This window comes from Cupressus sempervirens, chromosome 3, assembly GCF_028749045.1.
Source record: "Cupressus sempervirens isolate cs-2001-9-10 chromosome 3, ASM2874904v1, whole genome shotgun sequence".
NCBI classification, from domain to species: Eukaryota; Viridiplantae; Streptophyta; class Pinopsida; order Cupressales; family Cupressaceae; genus Cupressus; species Cupressus sempervirens.
The window spans coordinates 1,040,899,168-1,040,920,824 of record NC_143120.1 but is presented as its reverse complement, the minus strand read 5'-3'; the positions used below and the strand labels follow the sequence as shown (position 1 = coordinate 1,040,920,824).

General features: G+C 37.6%; 1 protein-coding gene across 2 annotated transcripts in view; it reads right to left on the bottom strand.

Moving 5' to 3' along the window:
* LOC149570284 (mitogen-activated protein kinase homolog MMK1-like) overlaps nucleotides 1-2,394 on the bottom strand; it is a 42,726-nt gene extending 40,332 nt beyond the window's left edge. Inside the window, exon 1 of one of the 2 annotated variants that reach the window (XM_089822917.1) lies at nucleotides 2,190-2,394. In XM_089822917.1, coding sequence (XP_089679043.1) covers nucleotides 2,190-2,239 — 50 coding nt within the window. In that variant the 5' untranslated portion in view covers nucleotides 2,240-2,394. Of the gene's footprint in view, nucleotides 1-1,010; nucleotides 1,360-2,189 lie in introns of those variants that run through there. The other variant, XM_089822916.1, reaches the window with a different exon arrangement.
* Between the last annotated feature and the right edge of the window lie 19,263 nt (nucleotides 2,395-21,657).

Here is a 21,657-nt window from a genome sequence, read left to right as displayed (position 1 = left end):
CTTTTCACTTTCTGGCATTATTTTCACAATCTAGTTAAGAAAAACTGAGCAGTAGTTAGAGCGACTGGAATTTCAATTAACAAAGGCTATTGACAGGGAAAAGCACAGACTAACCTATTGGTGTTCTTGCTGACTGGACCAATTCAGCTATCAACCCCAGGATTCTTTCAGAATATAATTCAAGGCTTTATACTTGAGAGGAAAATAATAATGACGAACTTCAGAAGAAATAAATACACATCCAATTCAACGAAAATAAAAAATGAGCTCACAAACACTCAGCCTCTAGCAAGCCAAAAATAAGAGCGAAGATACAATCTCACCAAATCTGAGTTTGATATATTTTTAATAAATCTTAAGCTCTACGCTTTAAAAATACTTGGCAATCCAATAAATCTTGGGCTAAAGTTTCTCAGAGAACAGAAGTGAAATTTGGGAATTGGGAAAAACACGTTTAAATGTCTCCACAATCAGACATAATTCCTACACAGATTTTTGAAAATTAGAATACCCGTCATTTCAGGAGAAGTAACGTAAGTAAACTCCAAAATTCAGGAAAAACATCAAAAGCATTAAAACTACAATCTCGCCCGGATCCAAAATCGTTACTTGAATTTCAGCATGCAGTTAACTTGAATCGTCCATAGATTAATACAAACTAATTGGAAAAGCTCCTTGTCTCAAATCAAGCATAAGGGATAGGCCTACATTACTAAACAAGATAGAAACACATTTTTCCAGAATTACGTTTTTGCAGTCATAACCCTAGTTACATGTGACATTGCCGTTAAATTAAGAGAAAATCAATAATAATCCCCAAAATCCGGGCGGAATTAAAATAAACCCTACAGTCTCGTCCAATTAATGTGTCATTAAACCCCAAATTACTAATTTCCTGATCCAAAATCACTATTTGAAATTCCGCGCTCAAAATATATAAAAGCAGTTTCACAAATAATTTTGCGCTCTTTTGTTTATATTTCCAAAGGTTAAAGCTTTTTTATACAAACCAGACAATCCCATAAGCTCCTTTCCCAATGGGCACCAGAGGGGGTATGTACTTGGCAGTCACTTCAAAAATGTTGCCGAAAATATTATACTGCATAAAACGGCCGCCATGGCTGGGCACTGCTAGAATATTATCCATTGGATTGCTTTCAAGGGGGACATGAGCATCAGACATTAGCGTATCTGTCGATTGGAATGCGCCTTTTTGCCTCGGTTTGATTCGATTAGTTTGCTCCAGAATCAATCGACCCGGCTTATTATTAATTCGTCAGCTATGTATGATTCTGCGAATTTGGGATTCGAACTCTTGATCGGTGCAATAATCTCTGGAATCTTCTTCAGGACAGGGATGCCAAATAATTTTAAACTTAAGGTTCCGTATAGCGAGAAAGAAAACTAAAAAGTCAAATGACTCCGCATTAACGCGGCCTCCTATCAGCTTCTGTGATAGAAACATGCACGGCTGCGATCAATCCTTAATTCATCTGACGGGTCGGTGATTGCCGCGTAATGATCTACTAGACGTGTGAGAAGGGTTCAGACAGGATCGACGGCTGCAACCCGGCTGCCTATAAGTCGTGGGGCACTGTCTATGTGGGAATCTAAAACGTGCGCCCCTTTTCATTCTCAATTCTCATTCCCATGCCATAAGCCTGACGTACGTCCCGCAGCTCCTATACAGAAGCCCTCAATATCCTTCTGCACATCCGTCAATCAAAGATTTTAAGTTTAAATTTAAAATTTAAAATTATGATTAAGAATATAATTAAATTGTAATAGTGCCTATAAATCTTAATAAGTATATACGATCTTTATCCATACAAAGGCTACTAATAGTGACCTGTCTTTGGTGACCTGTCTTTGGCCCAAACTCCTCTTTTCTGTAGTAAGCTGCACTAAAAAGTAAAAATTGGCCAATAAATTGGAAGAGATTTACGATATATTTACATCGTATTCATCTCAATTCTACTTGATCTAATTCATTTCGCCGGAGTCAATAATTTTCATTCCAGTACTGAAATTTATATTTTGTGTCGGATTTTGTTGGGAGCAAACATCATGTTGAAAACACAGAGTAAATCTAAATATCTAAATAAATGCTCTAGTAAATGTTTATGGAAGGATAAACCCTACAAACAGCTTTGCTGCAAGAAATATATATTAATTTAATTTCTTCTTACTACAGCAAATGCAGATCAATCTTATCATTAAATTCAACGGTCATTTGCATTTGCAGCTCTTCATTATTTGCTTTAATAGCTCATAAATAAGGAAGATCTATTAATTTCAAAGTCAGAACTCCGGCTTTAAACTAATAAATCTGGATATCTACGACCGGCTATCTTGCCGACAGAATGCATCAGAAGCTAATTTTTTTTAACAGAACGCACCAAAATATTTTTTTATAAAAAAATTAGATCTTTATACAGTGGTTTTTTCCCAATTTTTTTACTTTCAATTACAAAACATACAATATAAAGATCAGGAAGAAGAACAAATGTTGAAAATTTCACTAAAATTTATTGTGTTTTAGATTTTTCAATTTTGACTAAAAGTACATTTTATCTAAGCTGCTTTGATTATCTATGATCAACAATAGCAAATTTTGGAAAAGTCTAAGGGCCCGTTTGGTTGTGGGGATAGGAATTGAGAAATGGGAATTGTTTTCTAGAATAGGAATTTGTTTTCTCTGTTTGGATAGACACAATAGAAATTAAAATTTGATGCATTCTTATTATCAAAATTGCAATCAAACTGACAAAAACATCATCAAAACGTTAATCAGAAAAAAACGAAGTCATTTTGTTGTGTACATGGAAGAACAGGGGTGTGATGGTTCTGTTCTGATAGATAGCACTGAGGATAATATTGCGAAGAAGGACTCTGTCCTCAACTTGTCTTTGCAAGGTTTCGACCTCATTGATGATGTCAAACTAGCCATTGAAGTCACCTACAAACAAGTCGTATCGTGTGCTAATATACTCGCATTGTCTGCTCGCAATGCAGTCACACTGGTAAGGATGGTTGATGATACTGGGGAAAAAGATGAGCATTCCCCCGAATGCATTGAAGCCAAGGTTGAAAAGCAAGTCATGGTAGGACTCGTCTCTCCGAAGCCCTAACTCCTTTACGGTGAAATCGAGAAGAGTGGACCCACTAGTGTAGATGAAATCATAGAGCTTCTTATAATCCCTAGAGACAAGAGCAAACGGGAGAGGGATTGTGTGATTTTTTATTTTAGGGAGCTTCAACACGGAGTTATAATGAAGCAGATCTAAAAATATTTTCAAATAAGAAAAATTCAAAATGGGAATGGGAATAACAATTCCAATTACAAGTATTTTTGAGAATGGACAAATGCTCATTTTGGGGCAAAATGGAAATACGTATTCTTATTCCCAATTCCGATTGGGCGCACCAAACAAAGAATTAAAAACGAATTCTAATTTTTTATTCCTGTTCTCATTGTATTCCAGCAACCAAATGGGCTTTCAATCCCATTTTTAAAACTGGAAATTGCTAATATATGAGCTTCTCCACATTAACTTGTGCTGAAAATATTTATAGGGCCCATTTGGTTGCGGGAATAGGAATAAGAAAATTGGAATAGGAAATGTATTTTCTGTTTGGTACCTAAATTGGAATAGGGAAAAGTTACAATTTTGTCCCCAAAATGAGCATATGTCCATTCCAAAAAATAGTTGTTATTGGAAATGGCCATTCCTATTCCCAATCTAATTTTTCTTTTAGCTTTTTTCTATTAACATTTTTTTAACATTTTTTATAATATTTTTTTATTTATATATATTTGTTTAAAAAAGATGAAATAAATTATATTTCTCATTAACTTCAATTAATAAAATAAATTAAAACAATTAACCTTTTTACCATTATTGAAAAAAAAAAAAAAAATTAATAAATTATAACAAAAAAATTTAAGGGAAATATTTTTAAAAATGCAAAACTTAACCTTATTCCTATTCCATTTTTGTACAACTAAACAATGGATTAACATATTCCCAATCGAATTCCAAGTGTACCATACAGGATTAGAATTGTCATTTTCTATTCGCATTCCTCATTTCCATTCCCATTCCATTTTTTTATTCTAATTTTCAATTATTATGCCAACAACCAAATAGGCTTATAGTAGAATTTGATCAATAGAGTGTATGAGCATTGTCGAGTATGGTATTTGGAAAAAGAATTCTATTACTTGAATCAATGATAGCATGTTATTTAAAAAATAATAATTGTTCTATATAGTTATAATTTATAATGACATTATTTATTTATTTAATAAAAATATCTATTAAGCCGATAGGCTTTTTATTGCAGAACACAATGATCAGAAATTGTCGCATGCAAATTGTTAAACACTGATTTGAAAACTTGTTGGATAATAATAAACTCTTCATTGCTTTAATCGATCTCCCAAATATATGCAAATGTCACCATAGGAATAGCATTTTGAATTTAAAAAGATGGAACACATTTTAGAGGATAAGTAAAAATGGTTCGACAGTTGTTGGAAGAGAAATTCTTGCTCAGAATTTAGGAAAGAGTGGAGCCATAACTACAAATAATGACTCCTTAAGAGGAGGCTATTTTTCAAAAAGTGGAGGTAGTTCTAAAATTGGGGGGCTTGTTTTTTACTTGGCAGGATAAGTAACAAGAAGGAGACTCTTCTCTTGGGTGTACCAGAATGCTAGAGCATGACTCTTTGCATCACATTCTATGAGGAAACAAGTATAGACTTGAAACAACCCCTTTATAGTGATGCAGGATCATCCTAGGTTTCCTTACAATCTTGAACTTTTGCTCTTTCTATCGAGTTCCTTTGGTTGTTGAGTGAACTCTTTGGATGCCAAGTCATTCTTAGTTGTTGTCGAGTTCCTTTGGTTGCCGAATGAATTCTTTGGATGCTGAGTGAATCCTTTGGTTTTTGAGTGCCTATGGTTGCCAAGTGATTTTATTTAGGTGCCGAGTACCTATTGATGTCGAGTGATCCTTCGAGTGTCGAGTGCCAATTTGATGCTGAGCTTGTGTGGATGACGAGTGTCAGTTTTCATTTGCCGAGTTGTTTGTGTCTGGTTCCAGTTTGGGCCGACTTTGCTTGCATTTAATTTCTGTTAGGTAGTCAATATTTGTAAAGAGCTTACTTGTGGCCTTCTATGTTCTAGAATCTTTTGTAAGCCGTATTGGCAAAGTATTTAAGGAAGTCTAATGTTAGGTTTTAGGGTAGCGAAGTTTTTTTGGAAAAAGTTTTGAGAGAAGAGAGGGAGATCAGAACTGAAAGTGTGAATTTGTTGTTGGATTTTTGAATGTGAATGTATTTGTATTTGGTTGTAATCCAAGAGGCCTTATAGTTGGGCATGTATGAAGATATTTTGATGAATCAATAAAAATATTTCTTTGTTCTTCCTCCTTTAGTTATTGTTCCTTGTGTTTGCTTTCGTTGTGTTAACTCTTGCAGGGTGGTTTAGATAGCTAGGTGAGCCTTTGGCTCTAGTTATTCATACCTTTGCCTGTGTCAATTGGTATCAGAGCTTGAACTTCATCCTTGTGGAGATTAGATTGTGTAGAACCTTGATTTGAATTTGGTTGTAGGTGGCAGATCTGCAGATTTGACCTATAACTTGCAAAGTGTTACAATCTTGTACAAACCTTATTTGTAAAGATGGTTCGTAGTAGAAGAAATGTCGATGATGCTATATTGGATCAATTGAGATAAATTGCAGCCAAATTAGATGTTGTAGAGACAACCCAGAGGAGAGAAGAACATCTTGATGATGTAAGTGATGATGAAGCAGCAGCACCAAACCATAATCCAAAACCTTAAGAAGATTGAGATGAGGAAAGATTGTTTTGAGTGTTGTATGAGTCAAATTCAAAGCCTACTGTAGAAGTTGTTCCTTATGATGGAAAATTGGATATCAATGTTGTGTTGGATTGGATCTTTGATATGGAGAAGTTCTTTGAGTATGAAAATGCTCTTGATGATAGAAAGGTGAAGATTGCAGTCACTAGGTTGAAAGGTCATGCATCACTATGGTGGGAGCACTTGAAAATTGATAGACAAAGAAGAGGAAAGGAGAAGATCAGAACTTGGCCAAAGATGGTGAACAATGTAAAGAAAAAATTCCTCCTTGTTGATTACCAAGTTAGCTTGTTGAAAAAGATGCAAAATTTGAAACAAAAGGACATGACTGTGAAAGAATATACTGAGGAATTCTATAGATTAGACATCAGATCTAGACACGTGGATGATGATGTTGAAAAAATTGCAAGGTACATAAATGGATTGATTTCAAGATGAAATAAGTTTTGTAAAATTGGAAAGTGTTGAAGAAGCATATCAACATGCCTTGAAAGCTAAGGAGATATTAGCAAAGATGCATGAACAAAGACAAAGAGGTAGAGGTGGTAGATTTCAGAGAGGCGGAGGTAGATCTTATGGTGAAGGTGGCAGATTTGAAAGTTTTGTGCAAGATAAAGGTAAATATGAATGGAAGAATGATGACAAAGGCAAGACCGAATGGAAAAGTGGTAATTCTTACTAAGGAGGCACTAATTCTTACTGAGGAAGAGGTAATTCTTATTCTAGAGGTGGATTTCATGGTAATTGTTTCAGATGTGGTAAAGAGGGACATAAATCTTTTGAATGTAGATCCTCTGAAAGTGGGCAAGGTAACATAAATGTCGTGATTTGAGGAGATGATGAGGGTTCACCAAGTGGACCTGAGGCTGGAGAAAATTTGATGATGAGAAGAAACTTATGTAATAAGGGAATTGATGAAGAACCTATTTTAAGGAGAAGTCTTTTCAAGATAAGATGTAAGATGGCTGTAAAATGTTGCAAAGTGATCATTGATAGTGGAAGTTCTACAAATTTGGCATCAGAAGATCTGGTTACCAAGTTGCAGTTGCAAAAGCTGAAACATCCCAAACCTTATCATGTTTCATGGATCAAAGATGAGCATAAGATATTGGTAAGTGAACAATGCCTTGTGAAGTTCAAAATTGGACATTACTTTGATCAAGTTTTGTGTGATAGTATGCCTATGGATTGTTGTCATATTTTGTTAGGTAGACCTTGGTAATATGATAGATATGTTGTACATGATGGAAGATTGAATCAATATACTCTTTGGGTGAATGGGAAGAAGCAAATATTGTTGCCTTTGATTGAAAGTCCAGATGAGGTTAGTTGTACTACAATAAAAATTTGCATGGTTAATGGGAAACAATTTGAAAAGGAAGTAAAAAAGAGTCAAAATTGTTTTGCTATAGTTCCTAGAGGACCAAGTGTTGGTAGTAATGACTGAGCAGTAGAAGCTATTAATGACCGAGTGACAAAAGATAGTGATAGCCAAGTACCAGTAGAAATTACATAATTGCTGGATGAGTATAAAGATATTATTGCTAATGATATTCCTACTAGTTTACCTCCAGTAAGAAGTATAAGTCATTGTATGGATATGATTCCTAGAGCTAGTTTTCCAAACAAAGTAACATATAGATTGACATCTACAAAGAATGAAGAACTTAATAGACAAGTGCATGAGTTGTTGCAGAAAGGTTTGATCAGAGAAAGCTTGAGTCCATGTGTTGTACTTGTTGTATTAGCACCTAAAAAGAATGGAGAATGGAGAATGTGTACTAATTCCAGAGCTATTAACAAGATCACAGTGAAATATAGGTTTCCTATGCCGAGGATGGATGACATAATGGATTGTTTGAGTGGAGAAAAGTATTTTACCAAGATTGATTTGAAGAGTGTCTATCATCATATTAGAATTAGGGAAGGTGATGAATGGAAGACTACTTTCAAGACAAAAAATGGTTTGTATGAATGGTTGGTTATGCCTTTTGGTTTGACTATTGCACCTAGTACTTTCATGAGGTTGATGAATGAAGTTCTGAAAAGATTTTTGGGTAAGTTTGTGATTGTTTATTTGGATGATATTTTGATATTCAGTAAGACTAAGGAAGAACATCTTGAGCATATCAGACACTTATTGCAAAGGTTGAGAGAGGAAAAGTTGCTAATTAATTTGAAAAAGTGTTCTTTCACACAAGAGGAAATTGTATATTTAGGATTTCTGATTTCAACTGATGGATTGAAGATGGGTCTTGAGAAGGTTAAAGAAATTTTGGAATGGCCTACACCTGAGAATGTGGGCAAGGTAAGATCATTTCATGGTTTTGCTAGTTTTTACAAAAAGTTTATGAAGAATTTCAATGTTGTTTGTAATGCTATGACTAAAACAATGAGGGGAGATAAGAAGGAATTCAAGTGGACACATGGAGCTGATAAGAGTTTTGAGACTTTGAAACAAAAGGTTGTTGAATTACCTATATTTGGCTTTGTCTGATTTCAACAAAGTATTTCAAGTTGAATGTGATGCAAGTGGTAATGCAATAGGAGCTATATTAAGTCAAGAAGGTAAACCTATTGCTTTCTTTAGTGAAAAGTTGAATGATGTTAAAAGGAAGTATTCTGTGTATGATCAAGAGTTTTATGCTATTGTTCAAGCATTGAAGAAGTTAAGACATTATTTGATTCCTAAGGAGTTTGTGTTGTATACTGATCATAAAGTTTTACAATACTTGGGAAGTCAACATAAATTAAATCAAAGACATATGAAGTGGGTTGAGTACTTGCAGAGTTTCACATTTGTTATTAAGAATAAGAGTGGAGTTACTAACAGAGTTGATGATGCATTGATAGAAGATGTTCTTTGTCAATTGAAATGGAGATTGAAGTTCTTGGTTTTGATGAAATGAAAGAGTTGTATGATGCCGATCTTGATTTTTCTGAGGCATGGAGAGAATGCAAAGCACCAAATCTGACATATCACATAAGTATGATGAGTATTTCATTCAAGAAGGTATGTTGTTCAAAGGTATTTGGTTGTGTGTGTATTCCTAGAGGTTCTATGTAGTTGAATCTGATTAAGGAAAAGCATAGTGGTGGATAAGCTGGACATTTTAGAATTGATAAGACATTAAGTTTGCTAAAAGAGAAGTATTATTGGCCACAAATGTATAAGGATGTTCAAGAATTTGTACAGAGTTGTGGAGTTTGTCAAGTTGCAAAAGGGGTGAGTCAAAATACTGGTTTATATACACTTATTACTGTTCCTGAGAAACCTTGGACTGACATCAATATGGATTTTGTTCTTGGATTGCCTAAGACAGTGAAAGGATATGATTCCATATTTTTTGTAGTGGATAGATTTTCTAAGATGACTCATTTCATACCATGTAAGAAGACATCAAATATTGAGCATGTTGCTAAACTTTTCTTTAAAGAGATTGTGAGATTGCATGAATTACCAAGAAGTATTATTTTTGACAGAGATAGTAAGTTTGTTGGTTATTTTTGAAAGACTTTGTGGAAGAAGATGGGTACTAAGTTGAAGTTTAGTTGTACATTCCATCCATAGACAGATGGACAAACAGAGGTTGTGAATAGAAGCTTGAGTAATTTGTTGAGATGTTTAGTTGGGAATAAGCCAAGTAATTGGGAGATGGTATTGGCACAAGCTGAATTTGCATTTAATAATTTTGTGAATGGGAGTACAAGGAAGACACCTTTTGAGATTGTTACTAGAATGCATCCTAGAGGTATATCAAATTTGAGAGATGTTGCTGGTGAAAAAAAGAGAAGCGCTACAGGAGAAGAATTTGTCGATTTTATGGAGTCTTTTCATAAGGAAGTGAATTTGAGGTTGGAACAAAGTAATCAGAAGTATAAGGAGAATGCTAATCAATCTCGAGTACACCATGATTTTCAAGTTGGTGATGAGGTGATGCTTTATCTAAAGAAAGGAAGATTCCCAGTTGGAACATACAGTAAGCTAAAGATGAATAAATTTGGACCTTGTAAGATCTTGAAGAAGTTTGACAGTGGTAATGCTTATGAAGTTGAGTTACCTGATGACATGGATATATCTCCTATATTCAATATTGCTGATTTGTATAAGTATCACGAGTCATAGGATGAAGTTATTGTATCATATGATTATCCTAAGAAGCAGATTGAAGAAGTTGAACAGATATTGGATCAGAGAGTTAGCAAGAGCATGAGAGGAAAAGATTACTATGAGTATTTCATGAAGTGGAAGAATAGACCTATTGAAGATGCTACATGGATTTCTTAATCTATGTTGGATTCAACTCAGGTTGTGACATTTGCATGATTCAATAGAATCATTTTTCTCCAACCCCAGTTGTCTGATGCAGGAGCATCCTAAGTTTCCTTACAATCTTGAACTTTTGCTCTTTTTGCTAGTATCTGTTGTGTTCTTAGTTGCTGCTGAGTTCCTTTGGTTGCCAAGTGAACTCTTTGGATGCAGAGTCATTCTTAGTTGTTGCCAAGTTCCTTTGGTTGTCGAGTGAATTCTTTAGATGCCGAGTGAATCCTTTGGTTGCCGAGTGCCTATGGTTGTCAAGTGATTTCTTTAGGTGTCAAGTTCTTGTTGATGTCAAGTGATCCTTCGGGTGCCAAATGCTAGTTTTATGTCGAGCTCATGTGGACATCGAGTCCCAATTTTCATTTGTCGAGTTGTTTGTGTCTGGTTCCAGTTTGGGTCGACTCTGTTTGCATTTAATTTCTGTTAGGTAGTTAATATTTGTAAAGAGCCAACTTGTGGCCTTTTATGTTCTATAATCTTCTATAAGCCGTATTGGCAAAGTATTTAAGGAAGGCTAATGTTAAGTTTTAGGGTAGTGAAGTTTTTCTAAAAAAAGTTTTGAGAGAAGAGAGGGAGAGTAGAACTAAAAGTGTGAATTTACTTTTGGATCTTTGAATGTGAATGTATTTGTATTTGGTTGTAACCCAGAAGGCCTTACAACTAGGCATGTATGAAGACATTTTGATGAATCAATAAAAATATTTCTCTCTTCTTCCTCCTTCAGTTGTTGTTCCTTGTGTTTGTTTCTGTTATGTTAACTCTTGCAGGGTGGTTTAGATAGCTGGGTGAGCCTTTGGCCCTAGTTATTCATACCTTTGCCTGCATCATATAACTTGTATATTCTTGAAGTCCTCGGTTAGCAAAGAGTCTAGCCTAGCTAATCGAATGGTTTACTGGAGTATGAGACTTTGTGAAACCTTTTATGGTTATATGTTGCCTTCATTTATGGTTTTTGTGATAGTAAATTAGTTGTGGTTTCTATTACACTCTGATGTTAGTCTTGATGATATTGTAAGATATATGTAGAATCAAACTTCTACCACGATGTTAGTTATTCCAATTTAAATGGAAGATGGTCAAGATGGGTTTTCCTTTGTGTTAGAGAGTGTTCTTGTTTGGGCATACATTTTAACACAAATGGGAAGGGTGTAATTAATTAACAAGAATTGTTCCTTCCAGTTATTTCATTTATCTTTGTGTGTTTCGCCTATAGTTAGACAAAAGGGATGATAGAATGGTTGCATATGGTGCAAGAGCACCTAGTCAAAGCCTCTCATTCTTAGTTTGATTTCTAGTAGTATTTTTGCCTTCTACTAACTCTAGCCAAGTCAGGAGTGTGAGTGAGTTTGGACCTTTTCAAGGTCATCTCTTTGTTTGACTTGTTCCTAGGTGAAGTTTCCCTCCTAGGTGGTTTTAGTGTGTTTGTGAGTGTAGCTTGTGTTAGGGGTCATGGGTCTAGGATCGTAAAAGCATGAGGAAGGTATGGTTTGAAAACTATCTTATCCTCCATGATGTTTTAATATCATATTGCATGGATAGGAGCTCCTAACATTTCATTTGGAGCAAGAAAGGGAGAAGATGTTAATTGTGCTACAATTGTGCAAAAGTTGTCAATTAGGCGAAAAAATGGCAAAAATCATGCAAATTGATGTTGTGGAGGCTAAATCATGCCTAGACATCATTAATAGATCAAAGTAGACAAGTTTGGAAGTTTCCAAGAAAAGGAAAGCAAAATTGCTCAAAGATGCAAAAAGTTGTCAATGTTGGAAAAGTTGCTTGACAACCTTTTGACAAAATGGTGCAAAACACAAGAAAGAGGTGGGTGGTTAATCCAACTACCTACAACCTCTTTGGGAGCTTATAAAACCATGAAATAAACACATCTCAAGGGTTGGGAATTGTAATCAGAAATTTTGTGAGATTCGATCCACGATTTCGAGTTCAGTTTTAATAGTTTTTAGAGTTCTTGATTACCTATATGGAATAATAGAATGAAGCATTCATCCTGGTCTTGGATCTCTATTGTTCATATTATTACAATACTTTTTTATTTAGGTTGCAAGTTTGTAGGTGTTCATTTAAGTAGGTTGTGAAATTCATTTGTAAACTCCTTGTGTGTTACTCCAGTTTTGACTCACTGTGCAATAATGGCTCCCCCATGAGTTCTGTCATGTCCCCTTTTCAAATAATTAAAAATAATAATCTTTGCTAAGGCAGGCAAGCCCAAAAAGGTGAAGTTTCAGAAAAAGGGGATAATCTTTGGAAGCTAATGGACTAATAAATGAAAATTATTATTAAAATATGTTTCATTAACCCCTCTTGGACGTGAGTTAGGGTTATGCCCTCTTTTAAGGGGTTTGGAGGCATTTTGGGCTCATTCCAGAACTTGATTTTTGCGCATTGCTTCGTTGTTCTTCAGAGGTTGCCAAACCTATGAAGAAGGAGACCCAAGAACGGGAGTTTGAAGGTTTCTAGGAAGGCTAAGGATGGTATTTTGAAGCCATTCCATGTGCATGCTCATGCAGAGTTTGCCTTTGTGCTGAACAGTGCAGATTTGTGAGTTTTCGGGTGTATTTTTTGTAAGAGTTTGGTGTTTCCGGTTGAGTATTTCATATCAGTTTTGGTTGCTGCTGTATATCAGAATTTTAAATGTTAAAATAGAGCTGAATATATGTATTTGGATATGATTATACTTCTGTGATAGATTATTAAGTTTTTGTGGTGATTCTGGGCTATTCTATGTTATTTTGAGGAGCCCGATGAGCATTGTTTTTGTCCTCCGTTTGGGAGCTATTGCGTGCATGTTATACAGATATGAAAATGTCATTTTATAGGTTTTTATGCTGCTCAAATTTTTGTAAAAATGTCCACTTTCAAATTTATTAATAATAGGTGAAGGTGTGAAGCTTTTGGCACTATTTCTGGCATACCCGATTTGGGGTTTATTGAGAAATTGGTGGATCTTTGAAATATTGGTTGTTTGATTTTAAAGATCTGATTTGAGGCTTGAAATATCATATAAAATTAGAAAAGGGACATTTCAGTGGTATCAGAGCTATGATCTTGCCAGCCTGAGGGTTTGTAGAAGTTTGCATGTTAGTTTTGACAACTACCCAAATCTTGCATGTCAAAATTTATGGTTGCATGCTACTTCTAATCATTTGCATGTTAGTTCTTGGTGAATTTTGAGGTTGCATGTTGCTTCTAATCAGTTGCATGTCAAAATCTATGGTTGCATGCTACTTCTAATCATTTGCATGTTAGTTCTTGGTGAATTTGGTGGTTGCATGTTGCTTCTAATCAGCTGCATGTCAAAATCTATGGTTGCATGCTACTTCTAATCAATTGCATGTTAGTTCTTGGTGTTTGAATAAGTTATAACCTATTGGGGTTACACTCTACTTTATCTAGAATGGACAGGTATAGTACAGAGTCTTAGAGGACACGATCTTGGACAATTGATATCCAGAGTCAGAACAATAGAAAGGATGGTTATTTAGACATTCGAGATAAACTTAGGAAAATAAGCCATGACATGTCTAAACAGTTGGTTGAGCACCACCGTATAATGAATGACATGTTGTTCGACCCAACTAAGGTGGATAAGTTGACTGGATTTCTATTTGGCAAATTTCTCATAGGGCAGATGACACAATTACCAAGAACTTGCATGAGGAGTTTGAGAAACTAGCTTATAGCCAGGCAGAGGTCTCAGATTCTACTCCGCCACAAGAGGTAGTGAGAAAGGATATTACGCAGATTGATAGTAATGGTCAACTTGATACTCAAATTGAGACAATTGTATACAGGTCGTCAAAGGGTGATGTCACAAGTATTCGGGATGGTATAGTTACAGCAGGCAGTGACTACAGTGTAGTGGGTTTAGATGATGATTATGAGGATGTTGTTGTGCACGATGGTGAGATACTTGGTAGAGATGAGCAGACATTGAGCATTCATGAATTTGCTGAGAAAGAGTACCAGGCACAGTTAGATGCTTTGTCACATGAGGTTGAGGCTGGTAGTACTTCACATGATTTGTCCAGCCAGCTGAAAGTGAACAAAGACAGTATTGTGACTTCATTATTTCATCATGATAGGTATGTGGAGTTAGTTGGTATTGGTCATATTACTCAGGTGAGGAGTTTGCTTGAGTTACCAACTAATTCTAGTTTACGGATATGGACTCGAGATTGTTATATTGGCGTTTGGGATTCAGTTGACTGGAGATCTTTAACACTTTTTGGTAGCAGTGTTTGTTTGGGTGCTATCATGGATTTGATTAGCAGATTGCACGGTGTTGTCTTTTCTTGTGCTAGCAGCTTGTCTGATGTCGGTATTAGTTTGTATACACTGGTGTTGGGCTTTGTTCATATATCCAGTCGACCATACTTGTTGGAATCTGTTGATGATCTTTCATATTTAGCAGTGTGTACAGATGAGTCCCAGGATCATATTGGCATTGATGACATCCAGGAGGATGCAGTGGGCAGTTTTGAAGACTTAGTTTCTTTGGGTACAAAGGAGTTGGACAACAGTGCTACAATTTTTGATACTCCGTTTGTTGATATGAGCTTTAGAGTTGATTCATAGGATATGGATGGTAATAATCTAGAGACTAGTAACTTTGAGGATACTCCTTTAGACAGTGCATTAGAGGAGGTTTGTAGGAGACAGTCAAGCCAGTGCCATCATGTGTCTAATCAGTTGAGAGTTAGTGAGTGAGACATTGCTATCACTTGCCAACATTTTGATGCTACTCGTCAATTGTTAGCAGTTTATGGATGGAGTTCTACTAGTGATGAGCAGGGAGGCAATTATCTTTCCTTGACAGAGTTCCACTCTTTATGGGAGGCTATCTAGATTCTGAGACAGGATTATATGCAGTTGGTAGCCGATAGAGATTATCTTATGGAGTGGGGCAGTAAAACATATGATGCATTGTTGGCCAAGGAAGATGAGGTGAGTGAGCTTACTGAGCAGCTTGAGGTGACTTCTGAGATTCTTGAGAGTACACTGTTGGCTTTCAAGGAGTCACAGTTTCATTTGGCTAAGGTGACCATGGAGTTAGAGCAACTACAGTCTTTACTAGATTCTGTATAGTCACAAGCTGTGGTTTCTGATGATCCGAGGATGTCCATGGTCGAGATTGTCAAAGATAGTGGAGATGGGGATGCATCCATCCTTGATACTAACATTGGCATATCGGGTTCATCTCCACTAGAGTCAGGTTCAGTTGAGTTGGGTGCTGCAGTAGATTGTTGTGGTATGCCTGACATGGTGGTGACCTCTAGAACTAATGGCACGAAGACTAGAGATGTTGTATCAAAGACCATGTGTGATGTTGGTGAGCCGATAGTTGGCATGGTTCCTACTAGTAATACTACTCCCTTGGTGATGTCTTTAGAGGTAGTAGTCAGTTCCAACTTGGTTAGTGATTGATTGCAGTTAGTTACATCTGGATTGCAGTCTAAGCCACTGACTAAGATTGGCACATTCTATCAGCATTACATTGTGAGGTATGCTCATCAATTTACCTTTGATGACCATGTTGATGAGATGATGATACAGAGATGCATTTTGGTTCCTAGTGCTTATCATCAGTTATGGGATAGTTTGACGCCTCAGGATGAGAGTTGTGATAGGCATGACATGACAATAGGTTCTGTAGTTGACAACTTGATAATAAATGACTTAGAGCAGGAGTTTTGGAGTGATGCTTCAGCAGGGTATGTACATCAGTTAGCATTTGATCCTTGTGTTGAGGAGTTGATGGCAGACAAATTTGGTTTGGGTTCCATTTCTTGTTGTTTATCTTGTGATGGCTTTTCACCATTAGGGGTGCATGGGAGTTATGGTTATGAGACAGTGGCCAGTGATCTGCAGAGTTGTGTTGACTGCAAGAGTTGTATAGTGTGTGGATTCTCCATACTTGGTACAGTTTCATTCGGGAGCATTCACCATTGTTGCAGAGTTGGATTGTACATTCCGTATAGGCCAGTGGGATGCGTTGATGGTATTTATTGTGTTGGCAGTTTGATTTGTCCACTTTACTTGGGTTTTGATGTTCTAAGAGTTTGTGTCTCGTGGGTTTCTGACTGTGGAAGTTGTGATTTTGGAGTTTGGTTGAGCTGTAATTGTCAGTTTGATTATGGATTCTTCTTGGTTATATTGCAGAGGATATTGCAAGAGCCTGTGTTAATTGACAATAGTATAGTTCATGACTACATTTGGGATCCAGGTGGATTGATTGGTTTATTTTTCAGCCATTGCTTGAGGACAAGAAATATTTGGAAGGGGAGGACTTGTCATGTCCCATTTTCAAATAATTAAAAATAATAATCTTTGCTAAGGCAGGCAGGCCCAAAAAGGTGAAGTTTCAGAAAAAGGGGATAATCTTTGGAAGCTAATGGACTAATAAATGAAAATTATTATTAAAATATGTTTTATTAACCCCTTTTGGACGTGAGTTAGGGTTATGCCTTCTTTTAAGAGGTTTGGAGACATTTTGGGCTCATTCCAGAACTTGATTTTTGCACATTGCTTCGTTGTTCTTCAGAGGCTGCAAACCTGTGAAGAAGGAGACCCAAGAATGAGAGTTTTTAGGTTTTTAGGAAGGCTAAGTATGGTAATTTGAAGCCATTCCATGTGCATGCTCATGCAGAGTTTGCCTTTGTGCTAAACAGTGCAGATTTGTGAGTTTTTGAGTGTATTTTTTGTAAGAGTTTGGTGTTTCCAGTTGGGTATTTCATATCAGTTTTGGTTGCTGCTGTATATCAGACTTTTAAATGTTAAAATAGATCTAAATATATGTATTTGGATATGATTATACTTCTGTGATATATTATTAAGTTTTTGTGATGATTCCGGGCTATTCTATGTTATTTTTGGGAGCCCGATGAACATTGTTTTTGTCCTCCGTTTGGGAGCTATTGTGTGCATGTTATACAGATATGAAAATGTCATTGTTGTCACTTAGGTTTGCACCCTTTTCCAAGGCCTATGCACGAGGACAACCTAGTGAAACATGGAAACAACCTCCAAGCTGTGGGACTTGAACTACGAGGTTGAGTCTCTGAAGAAGGCCGACTTCCTCTTACTGTCAGGGTGCACCTATCTATTCTCAGAAGGGAAAGGGAGAAAGAGAGCGTTAAAGCAAATCTACCTAGTCTAATCTAAGGCGGTGATGCACCAAAACAGAGTGTTCAGACTCATTCCTGCCCGTATATATAGTACAAAACCAGAATAACCTACAAAAGTCATACATGTCCAGACTTATATCGATCAATAATCACATACAGATCAGAAAAAACCAACCGAATGACACTAGGAAAAGGAGATTTCACTTATGTATTATCCAATAGGCCAAAGATAGATACAGTATGCAGATCATTGATCTCAACAATACACCAATGGGAGGCAAAGTGATGCACATTCACACTGATGGCTGAAAGAGATGATACAGGCTATTACATGGCTCAGAGACAAAGGGATTTTACACTGCAAGTCTGCAAGCAGTAGCAGAGAAAATCAGAAAGAATCGACCCTGAGAACAGATCACAAAATTGCCTTTATAGATCAGGCATAACTGAAGATTTCCACGTTACATTTACTTCTTACCTACTGGCATTAACTTCCCATCTTGAGAATCCAATCGAGGATCTGATTGAAATCCTGGCCTGCATACCGAGAAAAATTTCTTTCTGAGAAGAGCTTGGAGAAGATAGAAACGGTGCCACAACATTCCCTGACATGGTAGATGGATCGACCGGATGGATGGAGTGTCCTTATGTCCTGCATTCATTCCTGGTAGGTCGGAAATGATCGCGAAGATCAGATCGCAAGATACGTCGATCGTCTCTGCATCTTGGTTCATGAATCATCCTAGCCTATCAGTCGACTCGATTTCTTATATGCCGACTAGGCCACGCGGGCCAACCGTAATCCTTTGTTTTTCCACCTGAAGAGTCCTTCCGCGGTTGACCGCCTTCATCGAACTAATCGCGTCACCCTACCATCTAACCGTTGGCCGTTAGCTAATCGCCACGTCGAAAACTGGACCCGCGAGGACACGTGTCAATCGGGCGCGATGTCGCCATGGTAAAAATCTTGCAGCTTCACTAAGGCGACATGGCGCCTACCGTTGATCTTTTCTCATCCGACGATCACGAAGACTCGTCTTGCTCTGTGCTGTCTTTACCCCGAGCCCATCGTCTCTGGTGACAACTTAGCATCCGCACCGCACCTGAATGACACGTGGTAAATGGGCACTATGTCGCCATGATAAAAATCTCACAGCTTCACCATGGCGAGATGGCGCCTACCATTGATCTCTTCTAATCTAACGGTCACAGAACTTGACCTCCTGTAACCCTCTGTTTCTATTGATTCGCCGGGCCCGCTAATACGTGGCATCCTCCTGTTGGTTTGTCGGTCATCCCATCCTAACTGCTTCTGATGGCATGAAATGCAGCCTCGCCAGGACACGTGGCGCACAGGCGCTATGTCGCTGATGCTAAAGTCCGGGCAGTTCCCGATGGCGAGATAGCGCCAGCCGTAGATCTTTGCAGATCTGACAATCAGAGCGACATCGTACTTCACTTGCCGTCCCTTTTGAAAACTACTGGGCCCGTGGTACGCTGTGTCCTGACATATACACATGGCATCATCTGATTGGTGAACCCGAGACTTGATCCATAGAATGGCCACGCGGCGGATGGGCGCTATGTCGCCATGATAACATCTGCACATCTCCACCATAGCGAGATGGCGCCATCCGTTGACGCAATCAAATCCGACGGTGGAGATCATAAATCTTGACTGTGCCAACCATACTGATAGAGACTCCAGCCTGGTTACACGCGGCGGTTCCTTACTGGCCCAGCGGAACACCACCAGGCAATCTTGCGACTTGGCCTCACAGGGTGACCATGTGTCGACCAGGTGCCATGTCGCTATGGGAAAATCGAGGCTAAATTCCCATAGTGCCATAGTGCCCAACCGATGACATGTCCCTATCTATGCGTGGTTCCTTTTGATTCGCTGTCGTGGCACCGGGCTCCGCCAACTGGGCAGATGAGGTACATAATGGGGCCCAATATTTTGTCTGAAGCTCTTGCTGTTTATTTTCTCCGGCCCGCCAAACTTTACCCGACCGTCGCAACATTTTTTCAGCAACGTGACCCACCCGCCGACGTGAGCATCTCCGTTGGGCGCTATGTTGCCATGGAGATTTTCCGGTTGGCGTGCGATAACGCCATAGTGCCTGCAGCGTCGAAAAACTTTCCCGACCTGCCCTCCATTGTAGCCCACCCGTCGGGCCCACCAAACACGTGTCAATCGGGCGCGATGTCGCTGATACTATCTCCTGTGCAACTTCCGATGACGAGATCGCGCCGACCGTCGATCCATCTAAAATCTAACGGAAGAGAAACTTTGGCGGGTCGGGGCATTAAAATAACAATTTTTTAGGCTAACCGTTGAACAAGCCGCGAATTTGAATTTGAGTTTTTGGCGGTAAAACCAGAGGTAATAGTCATTTTATAGGCTATTATGCTACTCAAATTTTTGTAAAAATGTCCACTTTCAGATTTATTAATAATAGGTGAAGCTGTGAAGCTTTTGGCACTATTTCTGGCATACCCGATTTGGGGTTTATTGAGAAATTGGTGGATCTTTGAAATATTGGTTGTTTGATTTTAAAGATTTGATTTGAGGCTTGAAATATCATATAAAATCAGAAAAGGGACATTTCAAGTTCCTACCATGATTTCTTCATGGATTTAGGGGAAATGGGAGTGGAGCCTATGTACATAGTTTTTGGGGCCCTAGAAAGTGTGTTAAGCAATTTAAATGCAATGCCCTAAGTAAGTCTTTGGTACTTGGTTAGGTGGTCATAGTAGAGAAAGGAAGGATTTGACGTTTGAATGTGAGGAATACTCCAAACCAAGTGTTTCAGAAGGAGGAGGGGTGAGCCATGTCACTGTATGCTAAAGGAGAAGGCTTTATGACAAGTTTTGTTGAGGGAATGATCAGAACCTAGTTAGCCCTACCATACATGTTATGAAACCCTTAAAATAGGCATAAAAATTGCTTTTAGGTGTAAAAATAGTTTGCAAACCCAAGACCCACAAAATCCTTTAGGTTTTCCAAAAGGTTACTCGAAACCATAATTTTTTTGCCACCTTATTCAGAGAAAATTAGAATTGAAGTCCAAAAGCTCAAGTTGGGGGGCTAATTCTAGTAGCCCTGTGTTTGGTAGTTTTGGAGTAGGAGTAAGGAACTTGAAGGGAACTTATGAAATTTGTGTTTAGAAGTCTAGGAGAAGCCTGAAATCACTAGTACGAGCCCTGCACTCTACAAGTTTGAGAAAAATGATCGTGAAAGACTAAGGAAGGAAGTCAACAAGTTAGCTTGAAGAGGCATTTGGAGAAGGAACTAAAGCCATTGGTGTAACTAGGTAATGAGTAGTTAAAGAATAGGGTAGAGATCCTCTAGATATTAGGGCATCAAAGGAACCCTAATAGGCTAAGAGAAATACTAAGCAAGTCCTTGAGACGACTAAAGGAGAAAACTACCCTGGCATTACATCAACATAACTTCCTTATTCTCTTTTCCTACTTGAAATGCAATGAAGTGGAAATGATAAAGAGATTGTGGACAAGTATAGAGAGGTGTTCATGGGTTTGGCGAGCAAGATGTTGGTGATGATGTTGAAGGCGTTGAGACTAGAGCTCTTTCTATTATGGTAGAAAAGTTTGCAAAGATAATTTGATCAACAAGGATTTTGAGAATTGTGCACTAGGAAATTCTTATTAGAATCTTCCCCAAATTTATTATGTCTTGTGTGACTATGGAACTTTCTAATAACCTCAAATGGTTCAACAAGCCTCACGTTTTTGAGTTCAACAAGAGTTATGCAACAAATATGTCTTGTATTGTGGCATTAGAAAAAAGGGTTCCCCTATTTTAGGTTCTTGAAGGTCTCCTTCTGTATGACCATGTACAACCCATCCAATGAAATCACCACGGAGGGTTGTCATTATTCCATTATTTGAAAAAATAGTAGCCAAGAATATATGGAGGGCATCCACAAGGCCATGGTCAATCTTTAGAGCGATTCCAAATAGGTAAGGCATAGATAAAGCCTTGTGTTTTGCCTTTGTTTATTGCGAGAAAATAAATCTTCAGGATTTCTTTATAAACTTTCAAGCAAATGCAATTGATAGATGTAAAGCCAAATCCTTCACCACCATCCTTTCTGGATGCGTTCAAATGGGGGCTTCCAACGGGGTCTTTACATCCATCGAAGCATAATTAGATATTATAATTGGAAATGTTATGTTATGCATGCATATAGTATGTGGAATCATAGAGATTTTAAATTATTTGATGTATGGCAAGGGCCATGTAGTGGCTAAGTACTTACCTTTAGTAAAGGAATAGA